Genomic DNA, 14,243 nt, shown 5'->3' with positions numbered 1-14,243 from the left:
AACAAAGGCTGGTATGTCTCCAGTGGGGCTCTGTAGAACTGTGGTCAAGCTTGTGCTCTTCAGCATGTTTGTTAAGGTTAAACAAAAGGATGACAACAGTTGTTGATGACACTAAGCAATGCATAGTGAAGACAAGCTCAATCTGCAAATGAAGGAGAGATTGGCAGTGCTGAGCGGGCAGTAAAATAGCAGATAAAATTCACTGAAGATGTGCATATTTAATGCACATGGTGAAAACAATTCTATTTTTAGATAAGAGATGGACTGTGAGTTGGCCATTACCATGTAGGAATAAGAAGCTGGCATAATGATAGAAAGCGCTATCAAAACGCCAAATCACTACTCTGCAGTGGAGAAAAAGCAACGACTGCTAGGAATTACTGGGAACTGAGCACAAGGCTGAAAATATTATGCCAGCATTTTAACTTCTAGCATAAGAGACCAGGAAGGAAAAAGAGAAATAAAGATGACAACATTTGTGAAAGGCAACTCAACACAAAGACACTGCCTCCAGCTTGGGGAACCACAGAGCTGTGAATTACTGGAAACAAAGCAAGTCTTCTGGGAAGCAACTGCCCTGGTCTTACACCTTTCTGCTATCAGTCAGTGCTGGAGACAGGGTATCAGCAAGAAGAACCTCCACCCTGATCTGGTGTTTTTATCACTTCTTACCTCTTGTCTTTATTCAGAGCTGGAGCCTTAAAAATTACATTGCAACTCTGAATAAAGACAACAGATAACAATGACAGCTTAGTTGATCCAAGCCAATGTCCACTGAAACCAGGAGAAGAAACCCATAGGAAACGGGTTTCATCCAGAAAATATTAAGAGCTGAAGCCAACCTCCTCTGAGGTCAGAGGCACATATCTTGGACTTCAGAGCAGCAGGATGATGCCTACAGTAATTTCAGGTGAGTAATTTCAATACTCCAGAGGCTTTTTTTTTTCTTTAACTTATTATGAAGAAGTATGATGAACCTGGACAAAGCATAAAAGCAAAAGAAATCCAAGCAGAAAATAAAGAAGAATATGTTATTATCTCCACAGATATCAACACATTAAAAAACTCTGGCAAAACTTTATTCTTTCTATTTTGACATAAAAATAAGACAACATAATTTGGCACCAAAAAAAAAGGTTGAGCAGTCTCCTTGCCACCCCATGTAGAGAAAACAATAGTATGCTCATCTTCACTGCACACAGTTTAGCTGATGTGGATGCCAGTCTAATGCTTACACGTAACATACCATAACATTTCAAAATCTAGGTAGCATTTTTTGATAATATTTACATTCAACTAATAAGAGGGCTCTTGCCCACATCCAAAGGGACAGAATATCAACCTAAAATATAATACATAAAAACCCACAGAAGAACAGATGTTTATTCTTCCTTCTCAAAAGAAGACTGAAAGAGACAAGTTTCTGCAAGCTTATGGTAACCTGAAATCTAAGGAAGAAAACATCAGCTCCTTTGGTGGAAAAAGAGTTTGTCTCAGTAAATGTTTAACACACCAGGCACACGTTTGGAGCCACTTCAGCAAAAACAATTTAAGAGAGAATCAGAATTAAGAAATGCAGTCAGTAACAGAAGCATGTATGGACACAGGTATTTTAGAAAACCTCCTTTAATCTTAAAATTCTTCTAGTGAACTAGTAAGGCTGGTTGAAATAGGGAAAATTAATTGGGAAAAACAGTTCAGTATGATCAAGAGATACATTCAATCTTTCCTTATATTTGCTTCAGTAGTGTTCCATTGTGGTGCTCTCACAGCAAGTCTCTCAGGAGCCCTAAGGGCAATAGCTTGTCCATCTGCAAAGAAATGAATCAGTCCCAAAGTACACTGTAAATGAGTAAGTAAAAGTCTCTGTGCAGCTGACAGAACCTTGTGACTGCAATTATCAGAGAGCACAGCAAACTTTTTCCATACGCTTTCAAACAAATTTCACAATTGTGTTTCTTTGGTCATAGCCCAAACCCAAATATGCTCCATTATAAGGAATAAAATTAGCATTGCCAATGAAAAGTTAATGCAACCCATTACGAATACCAGCCCCAATATGTGGATTTTATACAGGATGAACAGTCCTACAGAGGAGATTTCAGTGATTTCCTTCCCACTCTTATACTGAAGAGTCTCACAGTAACAGCATACCTGGAAAAGCATTAATCCTTTTGGGTCTGAACTTGCACACAAAAAACAAGTTTTTCGTTGTTGTTGCATAAACCAAGTTTGCACCTTTAAAAACCAAGTTAATGAACTTAAAAGCTTACTCTTGTAAAACACTTTACATATAGAAATATAAAAATCTAACTAACATGAGAGCAGGTCCCCATACATTAAAACAGCCTTTTCTGTATGCATGAGTGCTTTCTAACTGTCATATTGTATTCACATGTTGGATACCTACAGCCATGCAGATATACAATAAAATCTAGCGTTTCTGTTTTACATCAAAGATAGTGTGTTGATACTGGCAAAAGAAAAAAAATCAAGGTCAAGACTTAGCTTCAAATGCCTTTTTCCTTTCAACTGCTCATGTCTGTGTCTAAGGTAAGATTTTTAACTCATTTCCTCAGTTAAAACTTGAGTGTTCTATTTAGTTCAAACACTGAGAAAAATAATTCCATTCTTTTGGGGTCAGTTGTTTACAAAATTAATTTCGTCATCTTTTTTTCTTGGATGCTGATTTGTTATTAAATATTATCTGAAGCAACACGCACATACAATATTCCCTTCTGAAAAAGTTTAGGTATTGCATATAAAAAAAAATTTTGGCTGCTCCAAAAGTCAATATTTAGCATGCAATACCATCCACGTACAACATGTAATAACCTTGGTTTTACCATGTAGTTACAAATGCTAGTCTCCTAACTGTGCAGTTATCTTCGTTATTTTTTCATTCAAGTCTGGAATTCCTAAACACAGCAATATTTTAATTTTTTTTCTTTTAACAACCAAGTTATTATTTTCCAATATTCAGTTTACATTTCCAGTCTATTTTTTACCTCCCTTAGTGGCTTCAGCAAAGATTAAGGACAATTATTTCTTTCCAAGCTCTCCCCTGGAGCTTGTCTGTTACCTCATTTCCTGGCTCCTAGGAAGCAATGTGAGGCAAGACTTTGGTGAAAAATATCACCATAATATTTACATTTCCAAATACTGAGTTCAGTTCCCCCAGAATAGTAATAAACTCCATGGCACATGAGACTGAACCTCTTGATCCACCACACTCTCTTTTCTTCAGATTTTCATACAACTAAGAAAGGCTTTAAAAAATGTTAATGGAGTTTTCCAACTCTCCCAAGCAACAATCCCATCCCAATAACATGGACCACTCCAACTCTCAGACAGTGTCAGGATCTTCTTACTCTTGATTTGATCATCCCTGCTAGCCCTGTTAAGCATCTCTCACTCTCATTCAAACCACAGCATAACACATAGCACCACATCTTCAATAAATTGAAAAAAAAAATAAATATTCTTTTCCTTAGCTTCATCATTCAGGCAGACTTATAGATTAAGTAAATGAAGAACCAGATAATCTTCATTAAAGATCAGATTATGTTTAAGATCAAGAATTACACATCATTTGATATTTAAAAGCCACACAAAACTATTTCACTGCTGTAACATAAAAACTTACCCACTTGGCAATTGGACACCCCTGAGAGCTTTTTCCTTCCTTGCCTGTATAAACCACTACCTCTATTCTTACAGCGCTTCCTTTTGCTCCATACCTGCATTAAAAAAAAAGTTCATGAGTTAGACAAACTGCTGTAGACCATTTTAAAACAGGACAATTTTCCAATAAAACCAGAAGAACAACTTTATTTTCACATAACTGAGAACAAAAAGAAAACAAAATATTTTTAATGTCAAAAACACTTTTAAATGTAAAATCCTATTTGCAAGAGCGATTTTTGACATCTCTCTTCTGATAACACATTTCTGCCACTAAGGAAACATTATCTGGGAAAGAAAATGTTACCTGCATGTCAATCCTAGTGCACTCAGTCACTAATGTGACCTTTCTGTCCAGTTTGCCGCAGCTTCTTTGCATGCAGAACACTAGAAAAGCTAATTCTGCCAGCTGCTGATTACTGTCATTCCTATTGACTTTAACAGCACCTAAGAGCACACTGCACTTGAAATTGAACTCTGAAATTGCAAGAGCTCCAATAAACATGAGAGTTTGGAACCTAAATGCTAGTGTCCAACCTCATGCACACCTGAACAGGAAAGCACTTTACAAATAAGTACTGAGAAAGTTTAGGAAAACAAAGCTGAACACAGCGTCTGCTTTCTCATCACTGTTGTTCTTTCCTGTTTAGACAGCCAAAAATACTGTGAGCATTAGATGCTGAATTTTCCTCACCTGTTCTCCATTATTTCTCTCACAGCAGCAACACTTGGTCCTGTCCCGAGGTGTGTGTAATATGGGCCTTCATCTTTTTCTATAATTTGCTCTGTAAGCAGATTGAGAAAGCTAAGTTGTCACATACAAAATTTATTTACACCGTTACAAATAAGATTAGAAACAGTTTACAAAAGCATCTTCCAAGTTAAATTACAATACAGAAAATTTGTCCTTGATATGCACTGAATAAAGAGTATGGCAGATTTTTCTCCTCGGAGGCATCTAAATTAGTTTATACTTGTTTCCTCCTATTAATCTGCTAGCATTTATTCTTTATGTTATAAAGTAATCCTAATTATAGTAATATTTTGCATTCTTTACAAATCTTCATTACAGGAGATGTAAGCTAAGTAAGCTTCCCAATATCCTTCTTGCTTGGAAAACATTAATTCATTTTAGACAAAGGAAAATTGAGAGGAAAAACAAGTAACTAATAGTCATGTACTACAGAACACTAAACATAATCCAGGCCTCTTAACTAGCACTCTATTGATTCAGAACATTAAAGCAAAGATAAAACAATTTGACTGTGTACAATTTATTGTAAAATTTCTGACTTGTGTTTCCGTCTGTGTGCTTTGACAGTCTGAAAACACAGTATGTCTAACACCATAAATCAAGCTGTATTTGCAAAATCCTCAGTACTGAGTTTGGCCTGACATCTTATCCTGCAATGCAAATTATCACGTATGCAGCCTCAGTGGAATGCCGCTTTCCCTCTCCTCCCTCCCGTAAGAGGCACCCAGTATCCTTTGACATAGGCTCTTCAAAGCAAACTGACAGTGGTTATCAGTATTAAGTGACAATAGCAATACCATCCACAACTACGCCCTGCTGCTTACCTAACAGCATTTAGGCCACAATGACAATATACTGGGAAATGTTTACCCAGCCCATCTCAGACAGGAACTAGTTCATAAAAATCAGAATCTGATATACAGCAGATAAATTCACACAGAGCACAAGTCAGCAATGACAACAAACAGAAAAACTCATTTTTCTACTGGGTCTAAATTTGAGTATTTAAGTCTGCCATTTGCACTACCAAAAATAATAAATTCTTCCATGTTCTGCAGGTCCAAAGAGCACTGAGCACAAGATACAGAAAGGGACAAAATAATTTAGTCCCATTTCCTAATGGCGAAATACTGATTCTTTTGCAACAGCTAAGTAAGTGTCAAGTACACTTCTCACATTAAAGGAAGCAACATAACACACCTCTATCTGAAAGACATAGGAAAAGTTAGCAAAAAGACTTACCAACACAGTCACAAGTTGGCAATTCAGACTGTCCTTTTTTTGTAGGCGTATCTATTAAATTTTTTGTAGGGGTATCAAGAAACTTCATAGGTGATTCAAGGAAACTGCTGAGTGTGTTTTTTGCTGGAGAGCACCCTGAGTCACTTGTGCTCTGCAGGTGGTCAGTACCCAAACTGGTTGGCGTGAGAACAGACACTTCATCGGTACTCTCCATGTTCCTGAGAGCTTCAACAGAACCTGGTACCTGGGCCCCCCCACAGGAAACAGGTAGCACCTGCGACTTTGGATCTACTTGTTCGACAGCACCATGCTGAATATAGGGTTTTTCTTCACTATGGATTTCATTAGTTCTCAGGTTAGACTGATTAAAAGTTTGAGGCAAAGGATGCATCTGACTGACATTCGCTGTTTGCTGTACCTGAGAATTGCATTTTTCTGTAAACATCTGTAGGCTTTCACTTGGTCTGTTCAATAACGATGCTGTTTTCAACTGTGAAAGAGCCAGAGCATTACCGGAGGACAGGTCACTATGTTGGTTACGTGCAACAACTTCATTTTTCAGAGGATCAATGCCTAGTGGCTCACTAGAACCTGCAGTTTTGATTTGCTCACTCACCACTTCACAGCCAAATAACATGTCTTTTTTTTTTTTCTCTTGAGGTATCTCAGGTAAACATCTATGGAATTTTATCTGTGTTTGTGGGAGAAATAATCTAGTTTTTTCTTGTGATGCTAGATTTTGATTCAGTGCTCTCTGTGCTTTGGTTCTTGGAGTCTTTTTTTCAGATGGAGTTGTTCTGGAGTCCTGTGGCAGGGTTTGACCAAGCTTGTGGAGTTTTGATGATATCCAAATGTCCTGTAACTCACTACGCTGGCATGACAACGGCTGTAGCTGGTTTCGATTATTTTGTTGATAGTGTGCTTCTTGAGGCTTCTTTTTGTGTCTTGGTTTCCATGGTACAGCATTTCCTTTTTTATTTGTTGGCTGCTTCTGTTTTAACAGTAAAGAACTATGATTATGCTTAAAAAATACAGATTCTTTTTTCTGTATCCCATCTTGGTTATATTTTGGTTGCCTCTCATGTGATATTAGATTAAGCAGTGATGTCTTTATGTCATTCTTCTGCACAGGATTTGTCTGGTTTGATTCAATTAGTGCTGCAAGCTGAGTTAGTTGTGTAGCTACATCCTCTTCATCCTGGCTGTGAATTCCTCCTTTAATCAAAGAACTAGGTTCCAAGTTCAAATCATTACAAGTTGGGTTTTGCTCTAACTGGCCAAGTGTTTCCAAGTTATTACTCGTTTGCTGGACATTACATGAAGCATTGCAATACCGTGCAAGGGTGACTGGATCACAGGTATAATTTTTCTTGGTAGTATATCCTGAAAATGATGTTGCATTAGATGTTAAGTCAGATAAAGTTTTGGTATCTTTTGAGGATGACTGTAATTTGTACATCTCACCAGCCAGATGGGAAGGTTTTTCACACAAATCAGAAACTGAGCTTTGGCCATTGTATAACACTGCCTTATTAGGGAGAGGGTTCTGTGAGTGAGTGCAGTGAGCCAAGAGCTGTTGTTCATTCTGTAAGTAAGCATCTTTGATTTCTTTTAACGCAGAAGATGTGAAAGAGGAGGAGATATCCCTTTTATAACTATGGAACAAGTTGGAAGTTGTTTCTTCTGTGCGTTCAGTACTTTCAGTTTTAGCTGGTGAAGTTGTTTCTAAAGGGACTTCAGATAACTGCGTTAAAGCTTCAATAGCTACAACCTGTTCTACAGTTAAATTTCTGGTTTTAATCAGGGACAAGAAAGTTGGCTGGAATGAAGAATCCTCATGCTGTGTCTCTGCATTAGGTACTTTAAAGCCATCCTTCCCTACATGCGCTTCCTCTTCAGGCAGCTGAGGGCAACACAAGCTTTCTTGTAGATCTGAAATGGAACCCGTCTGCAAAACTGACTTATCATAATCCTCAAAGATGCTGCAAGTGCAGTTTTCCTCTTTCATCAAAACATTTCCTGGTTTTTCTGGGTGAACGCAGCCAACACCAGTCACCAGAGTGTTTACTATGTTACTCAGATTGGTATTGTTGGTCCATTGCATATGTGAATTGCTTGTCAAATCTGTTCTTTCCTCTACAGACACTTTTTTGAGTGAAGCAACTGCTTCTGGTGGCGAATAATGTAAGGGTTTTATGCCATTTTTGATGGTCTGTGCAAATGAATATTTTGGCTCAGCTAAGTGACTGGGAGAGACTGCTCTTTTACTGTCTTCAGCATTTTTCAAGTGTTCGTTGCCTGTTACAGTTCCGTGGATATCTCCATTGACATGGACACTGAAAGATGGCTTCTCATTATGTGCCCACTTCTCTGCTTCTAAGCCTGTCATTCTTTCTTTCTCCTTAGACTGCACATTTTCAATGGGTACTGTTTGGTTTGTTTTCACCCTGTATTTTTCACCATGACCACATATACTGCATTCCATGAGTTCTGGTCTGCGGCCATTTACTGGTTTGTTTTCTAAATTTGCCTATAAAATAATTAAAAAAATATTGTTGTAACAGCTGTTTAAAAAACATTAAAAATAAGAAGCATAAGATTTACAGCAATTAAACCCTGCTTTGACAGATGGAGGAATATCCTAATCAAGCACAGGCACAGACACTGGGGAAAAAATCCCAACCAAACAGGAAGTCATAAACCCCCCTGAAGCCGAAAAGCCCTGTCTATATTTATAGCTGGTTTTACCCACTGCTTGGGGGAGAACAGAGAAAGAAATTGTGTGCATGTTGTGTTGGGGGGAGACTGAAGAAATGAATTAGTGGATGTACATCAGCATTTAGAATCAGGTCTAAGGATTCAATTGTTAATGAATTGCATAAGCAGATGAAAGTCTCTCAGTACTGGACTGAAATACATAGGCTTGTACCAAAATAAGTTTAGTAGTAATTTGGCAGAATTATACCAATTTGGCTAGAGCAAGACACTGATTCAACACTTGGTTGGACACTCTAGCAAGAATGGCTGGTTTTCAGGCTTAGTTTCAAGGTCTTAAAAAAAATTATAAAACCTAAGCTGAAATGGATACTAAGCCAATTATCATAAGCTCACCTGAGCATTATCCCCTAAACACTGTTTAGCTTCTGTATTTAGATGGTAATTTCTAGGTTTCTGAACAGTCTCTCGTGGAAGCTATCCTTACCAGTATTCTAGTAACCTCTAAATCCTAATATTTGCTTAAATATATTATTCATCTTCACTGATATACAATTCATGGCTGAAACAATGTCAACATCTAGATAGAATCAAAATACTGTGTGTTGGAAAGAATATGTGTATTAGCATTAATATGGTATGGATATAAAGTAAGGATTTACACAATTTAAGTTAAAAAAAGGCAGGAACTCAGTCAGAAACAGCAATAAAGGCAGGAATCTAATTCTTATTATGTTAAATAAATTTTATTTACATTTTCTTTTACAAAATAATTTTAAGTCACAATAGACAGAGCCGGTACTTAGTGGTATTTTAACACCTATGAGTTATTTAAATCGTCTGTAGCCTTAAGCCCTACTTTAACAAGAAAACCAGTACTGATTTTTAAATCAGATAAGCAATACAACTGATTAATTGCACACATTGGCACTGTACATCTTAGCAGTTCCCAGAAAATAGCACCCAGTTTAATATAAAACATTCAGTTAAATCAGACATGATTTTGTGGTCTAAACTAAAGTGCATGGACTTCTCTGAGAAAACTCAGAAGAACAAATGCAAAATAGATTTACAATTAATCATAAGCATAAAGATGGAATTGCCAGAAACCCCCAGGCAAAACAAGGCATACAGGCCCAGCTCCATCTGGAGTCCTGTGTCTACCTCACAACTGATTTCTGATAAAAAACTAAACTGGGAACCCATAGCATGCCCTCAATTATATGAGAGGCATCATGAATTCTCATGGAAATGCTGTGTAAAAACATGTTCAGCATAAGTCAAGCCTATCAAAATTACATAAAAATACCTCATTTACTGCTTTTTCAGTACACTCAGATGCTGACTAATGGTCTGTGAGCGTCAACTCCTCCGGATCCTGGTGATTTTCAATCAACGAATGGTCCATAGACCATGGGGATCACTGAGTAATTTCTAAGGGATCCACAAAAGTGGTTAAGCAGTTCTGTTGTTAGGAAGAGTAAATGCAACCATACTAGAAAATATTTTAAGGGCCCACCACTGAAAAGTTAATTTCCACAAGTTCATACCTGTGCAAAAGCTGAATTTTAATTACCTCAACTTCACAAAAAAATGGGATATGAAACTGCTCCTTTTCTTCAGCAAAAGTATGTCTAATACCTCTATTAGTCCAAAAGTTGTCCCAACCATATAAAATCATTATTAAAAAATTACTTAATTAGACAATTAGGAGGCTAAGGATATAAAAAGCATGTAGATTAAAATAATTTCCCGGCATTTGTACATTTTCAACACAACAACATTTTTTTGCCTTTCCTTTATTTTTACAGAGGGTTTCAGTCACTACATTAAAAAGAATAAATCTAAGTCTGGTAGACTGAGAGCAATGAGAGGTGGGGGGAACGAGGAAGGTTCATACATGGTCAGCAGAGATCAAAGATCTGACAGAGAGTCCACTGATAGCAATTCAAAGCGCAAAAATGTCATCACACTTCTCTCCCCTATGTTGTTCCTCAACAAAAAACTTTCATCTGACCTAAAAGCTTAAAAACCACTCAGGATATCTGTAATCTGACAGTAGTACACAGGTGCAGTCCTGAGTCCTCGTAAGACCCCAGTGAACACAGAAGTAAAGTGGGATTACTTTTAAAATAAAGTTATTCCTCATTCATAATAATTTCCACTAAAATTTCTGGAAGCTGCCCACATGCAATGAGGAAGAAAAGAGAACCAGATGATTCATATCACTGGCATGATTTTCTTAATATTAAATTTTTCCACACAAAGAATAAATATTATCATAAAATCGGATTTGATTAAAAGAAACCCAAACCCTCTCTTTCTTTTGAGCACTACCTTGCCTCTTCTGCTACTGAACCGCAAATGGATCCTACAATTTACCATTTTCTTTCCTCTCTTACCAGATTTTTCACTGGGGTTTTCCATTTAATATGTGAAATTATTGCTTCCCAACATAAAAAGAAATACAGATATACTAGCAGGGGCAGAGTCCATTTGATTCTTCTCAGTGTAAGTCTGGCAGACTAAAAGTAATATCCCAGCAAAAACCTCTTGCACCTGAATGATCTAGGAGCAATCCGTCTTCAAATACTTGAATAAGGACTCAAAAAAGTGAAAACTACAGACAAGGATACCACAATTCCAAGCAACAGTCTTAAAATTCATGGAAGTTAAACACACAAGTCTGATCTGATTGATTTCTAAATCTTTTACACAAGTGTAATGAAAAGGTAAGGAATAAACTGGATCAATAAAAGTAATTTCCTCTCTTCCTCATTAAGGAGAGTATTACTCTATCTGGAGACATAAAACAGTAACAAATCATGCTCAAGCTTAGGCTCTGGAGTAGCTAGAGCTATTAAGACAGGAAGCATGGAATATAGGCGGCTGTAGCCATTGCTGTATTACTTTAACCAGACAATACCTCTTATACACATAAAAATTCACTCTGTGAGCACACCTCCAGCACATATGAATAGCCAGTTACAGTAAATTATTTCATCACTCTGAAAGGATCAGACTTTAGTATTAACTCTTAACACAAGATGCCTCTGAGGTAACGGCAGAGTTCACTAATTGACAATCAAACCACAATGCTAAAGACATTTCCACATCTGCTGTACAACAGACGGCAGGCCATAGGCTTATGTCTCTTGTTTCAAAACTATAGATGGTAACAACACATACTGTACAAGGACATAACTGGAATCAATTACTCCCATAAACAAAAAAATAACAGATAATGCCCAGGCAAACTACTGGTAAAATGTCTCTATGAGATATTAGCTTGTACCAATAACCAGGATGACACAAAAAGGAGCTCTTCCAAGGTCGCAACATTCATCAACATAAAAGGACAAGTGGGTGACAGTGCTTGTGTTTTGTAACTCTTTTCCATTGCAGTGCAATGGGTAAGTCTGAATCCTGCTGCAGTGTCTGCAGACATGTAGCCATCCCCACGTGCCCTTCCATGTTGGCACAGAGCTGGCAGCTCCTCAGTAAAACTTTAAGAAAACCTGGAAAAAAAACCAAGTGTACTTGATATAACATTTGAACAGGGTGTTTTGTTTATGGTCCAACTGTCAGATGCCACTGCTTCACCATGAGCTAAAGTACCAGCCAGCTGGCCAGCAGCAATTTACCCCTATGCAATTTATTCCTACTCTCCAGCATCTGCTCCGCTGGACATGAAATCCAGTGCAATGTGTGACTTGCACTGTACAGGACCAACATACAGGGATAAGGAGGTAAGATATGGACAGGTCAGGGACAGTGAGACAAAGAGCACATGTGCAAAGAAACAGTTGCTTATGTTGAGTGCTATGTACAAAGCTGTGCATTGGTTAGAACAAATACAAGGTGGGATGCTGTGGCAAATGTAAGTCACCTTCTTGAAAGAGTCAAGGTTTCTTTGCATTCCAAAATAAATGCAGATACAATAAAATAGTTTGTCCTTAAATCTGTAAAACCACACTACCTCATGTTTGACTACTAGAATGCCAACAACAGCAATGTACTGGAAGTTGCTGCCTGAGCAGGGTTTCCAAGCAGGTAATCATCAGAGAACAGCCAGATAGAGGCCAAGCTGCAAGCTGGGGCATAATCCTATGAACTTCACCAGAGGCACAAAGCAATTACCACCACACTTGCATAAAAACCATAGATACGAAACAGTCTCTTAATATACTACACTTCTACAGCAACTTAGATTTTCTATCAGACTTTCTGCAGAGAAATAGATTGGGGCCTGCTATTAATGTAATACAACCTGCATAAAGAGATGTTTTGTTCCTCAAGAGCACAACCTCCACAGATGGCACTGAGCCACATGACAAACATTATAGAAACTACTGCAATCAATGCAAATAATGTCTACTCTTGACAAAATTATGTAGACAAGTTTCGACAGAGAGGATGGTTTACTCAGGAGAGCAAGAGTTCCTTATCTGGAAAACTGGATAAAGTGACCCAATCTGGGGCAGGAAATCCAGGCTTTCCTGGAGGGATCCTCCTCACTCCCAACTCCCTGCCCCTGAATATCAAATCCACCCAAAGACACCAACTGGAGTACCACAGCAGGTACTGTTTCACACTGGATCTTATAAGAGCTGGAAGGTCTGCTCTAGTTGATGGTGTTTTGGTTTTTTTTTTGTTATCTGTAGCCACAAAAGTGAAGTACATTCTCCAAGCTACAGCTTAGCTTTCTCCTTCCCAGTTTCATCTCCATTTATATCGTCTTTGCTATGTCCAAACACCAGGCAGCTCTCCCACAAGAAAAGGTCCTTATCTTGTCTTTCCATAAGGAATTATGGGCCTTAAAGTCTTTACAGCTTTGTTCTCTTAATTTTCTCTCCTATACTGCTATCACAGATCTCCTGCCCACCTTGGGTAACAACTTCCATGAGACCAACTCACAGAGAAGATCTACAGTATAGGACCTAACAGATGCGCTTACTAACAAAATAAAAAACAACAGGACACTAATTCTGGCTCTAAAGGTTTCAAATGGTGATCCCCAGAGAAATGTATTTATTGGATTGCTACTTGGAAATAGGCCCTCTCAGCCACAAACTCAAATTGTTTCATCAGCCCTGAGCTCTAAGCTGTGACAGCTACAAACAGGAGCAAGAAAAAAAAGCAGAGTGAAGGATACCCCATTCTCCTACACAGCACCCAAGAAGTGGATGTGTTTAGAAAGAAAAAAACCCAAACATTACAGTACATTTTGCCAAAGAAGCAAACATAGACAGGCATCTTGCTTGGTGGTTTTTATTTTGTTTGGGATTGGGGTTTGTTTTGTTTTTTACTTGTGTTTTGAATTATTCAATTATTTGTCTTCAACATTGAAACTGAGCACTCAAAGAGACACTGGCAGCTCTGGAAAATATAGCACTCAATTCACTCACAAAAGAAAAATGATACTTATGCTTATTAGCAGCAATATGTATTCCCTAATACAACCTTCGCCTAATGCACTTTAACTCAAAAGCAGAGATGACAAAAAAATCAGTCTCTGAATTTATCCACGCTAGCTAATATCTCTTGTGGTCTACTCATTTATGAAACCATCCCCAAGCATTACAAAAGCCTTGCCTGGCCCTTAGCTGTAAATGGAGAATCATCACAGTGTTCATAACAGGGTCTTCAGGGAGCAGATCACACATAATATTTTTATCAACGATGTGAACGAAAAGTGAAACTAATACTGATAGAAAAATGGCAAATAATTAAAAGATCAGTCATGATACCTCCTAAACTAACTGGCAAGCCAGCTGCAAGCACACATTTCAATAGAGCTAAAGGTAAAGTGTACCTAACAACAAAGACATGGGACTTTATTTACAAA

The 14,243-nt window shown here is 37.8% G+C and overlaps 1 protein-coding gene across 1 annotated transcript in view; it reads right to left on the bottom strand.

Annotated features, from left to right (window-relative positions):
* Positions 1-14,243, bottom strand: part of TET1 (tet methylcytosine dioxygenase 1) — a 64,709-nt gene that overhangs the window by 26,102 nt on the left and 24,364 nt on the right. Inside the window, exons 4-6 of the mRNA XM_005153682.3 lie at positions 5,681-8,210; positions 4,379-4,469; positions 3,647-3,740 (exon numbers count right to left, since the gene is read on the bottom strand). Of these exons, the coding sequence (XP_005153739.2) occupies positions 3,647-3,740; positions 4,379-4,469; positions 5,681-8,210 (2,715 nt within the window). The remainder of the gene's footprint in view (positions 1-3,646; positions 3,741-4,378; positions 4,470-5,680; positions 8,211-14,243) is intronic.

This window comes from Melopsittacus undulatus, chromosome 4 (assembly GCF_012275295.1).
Source record: "Melopsittacus undulatus isolate bMelUnd1 chromosome 4, bMelUnd1.mat.Z, whole genome shotgun sequence".
NCBI classification, from domain to species: Eukaryota; Metazoa; Chordata; class Aves; order Psittaciformes; family Psittaculidae; genus Melopsittacus; species Melopsittacus undulatus.
This window is presented reverse-complemented; position numbering and strand designations above follow the sequence as displayed.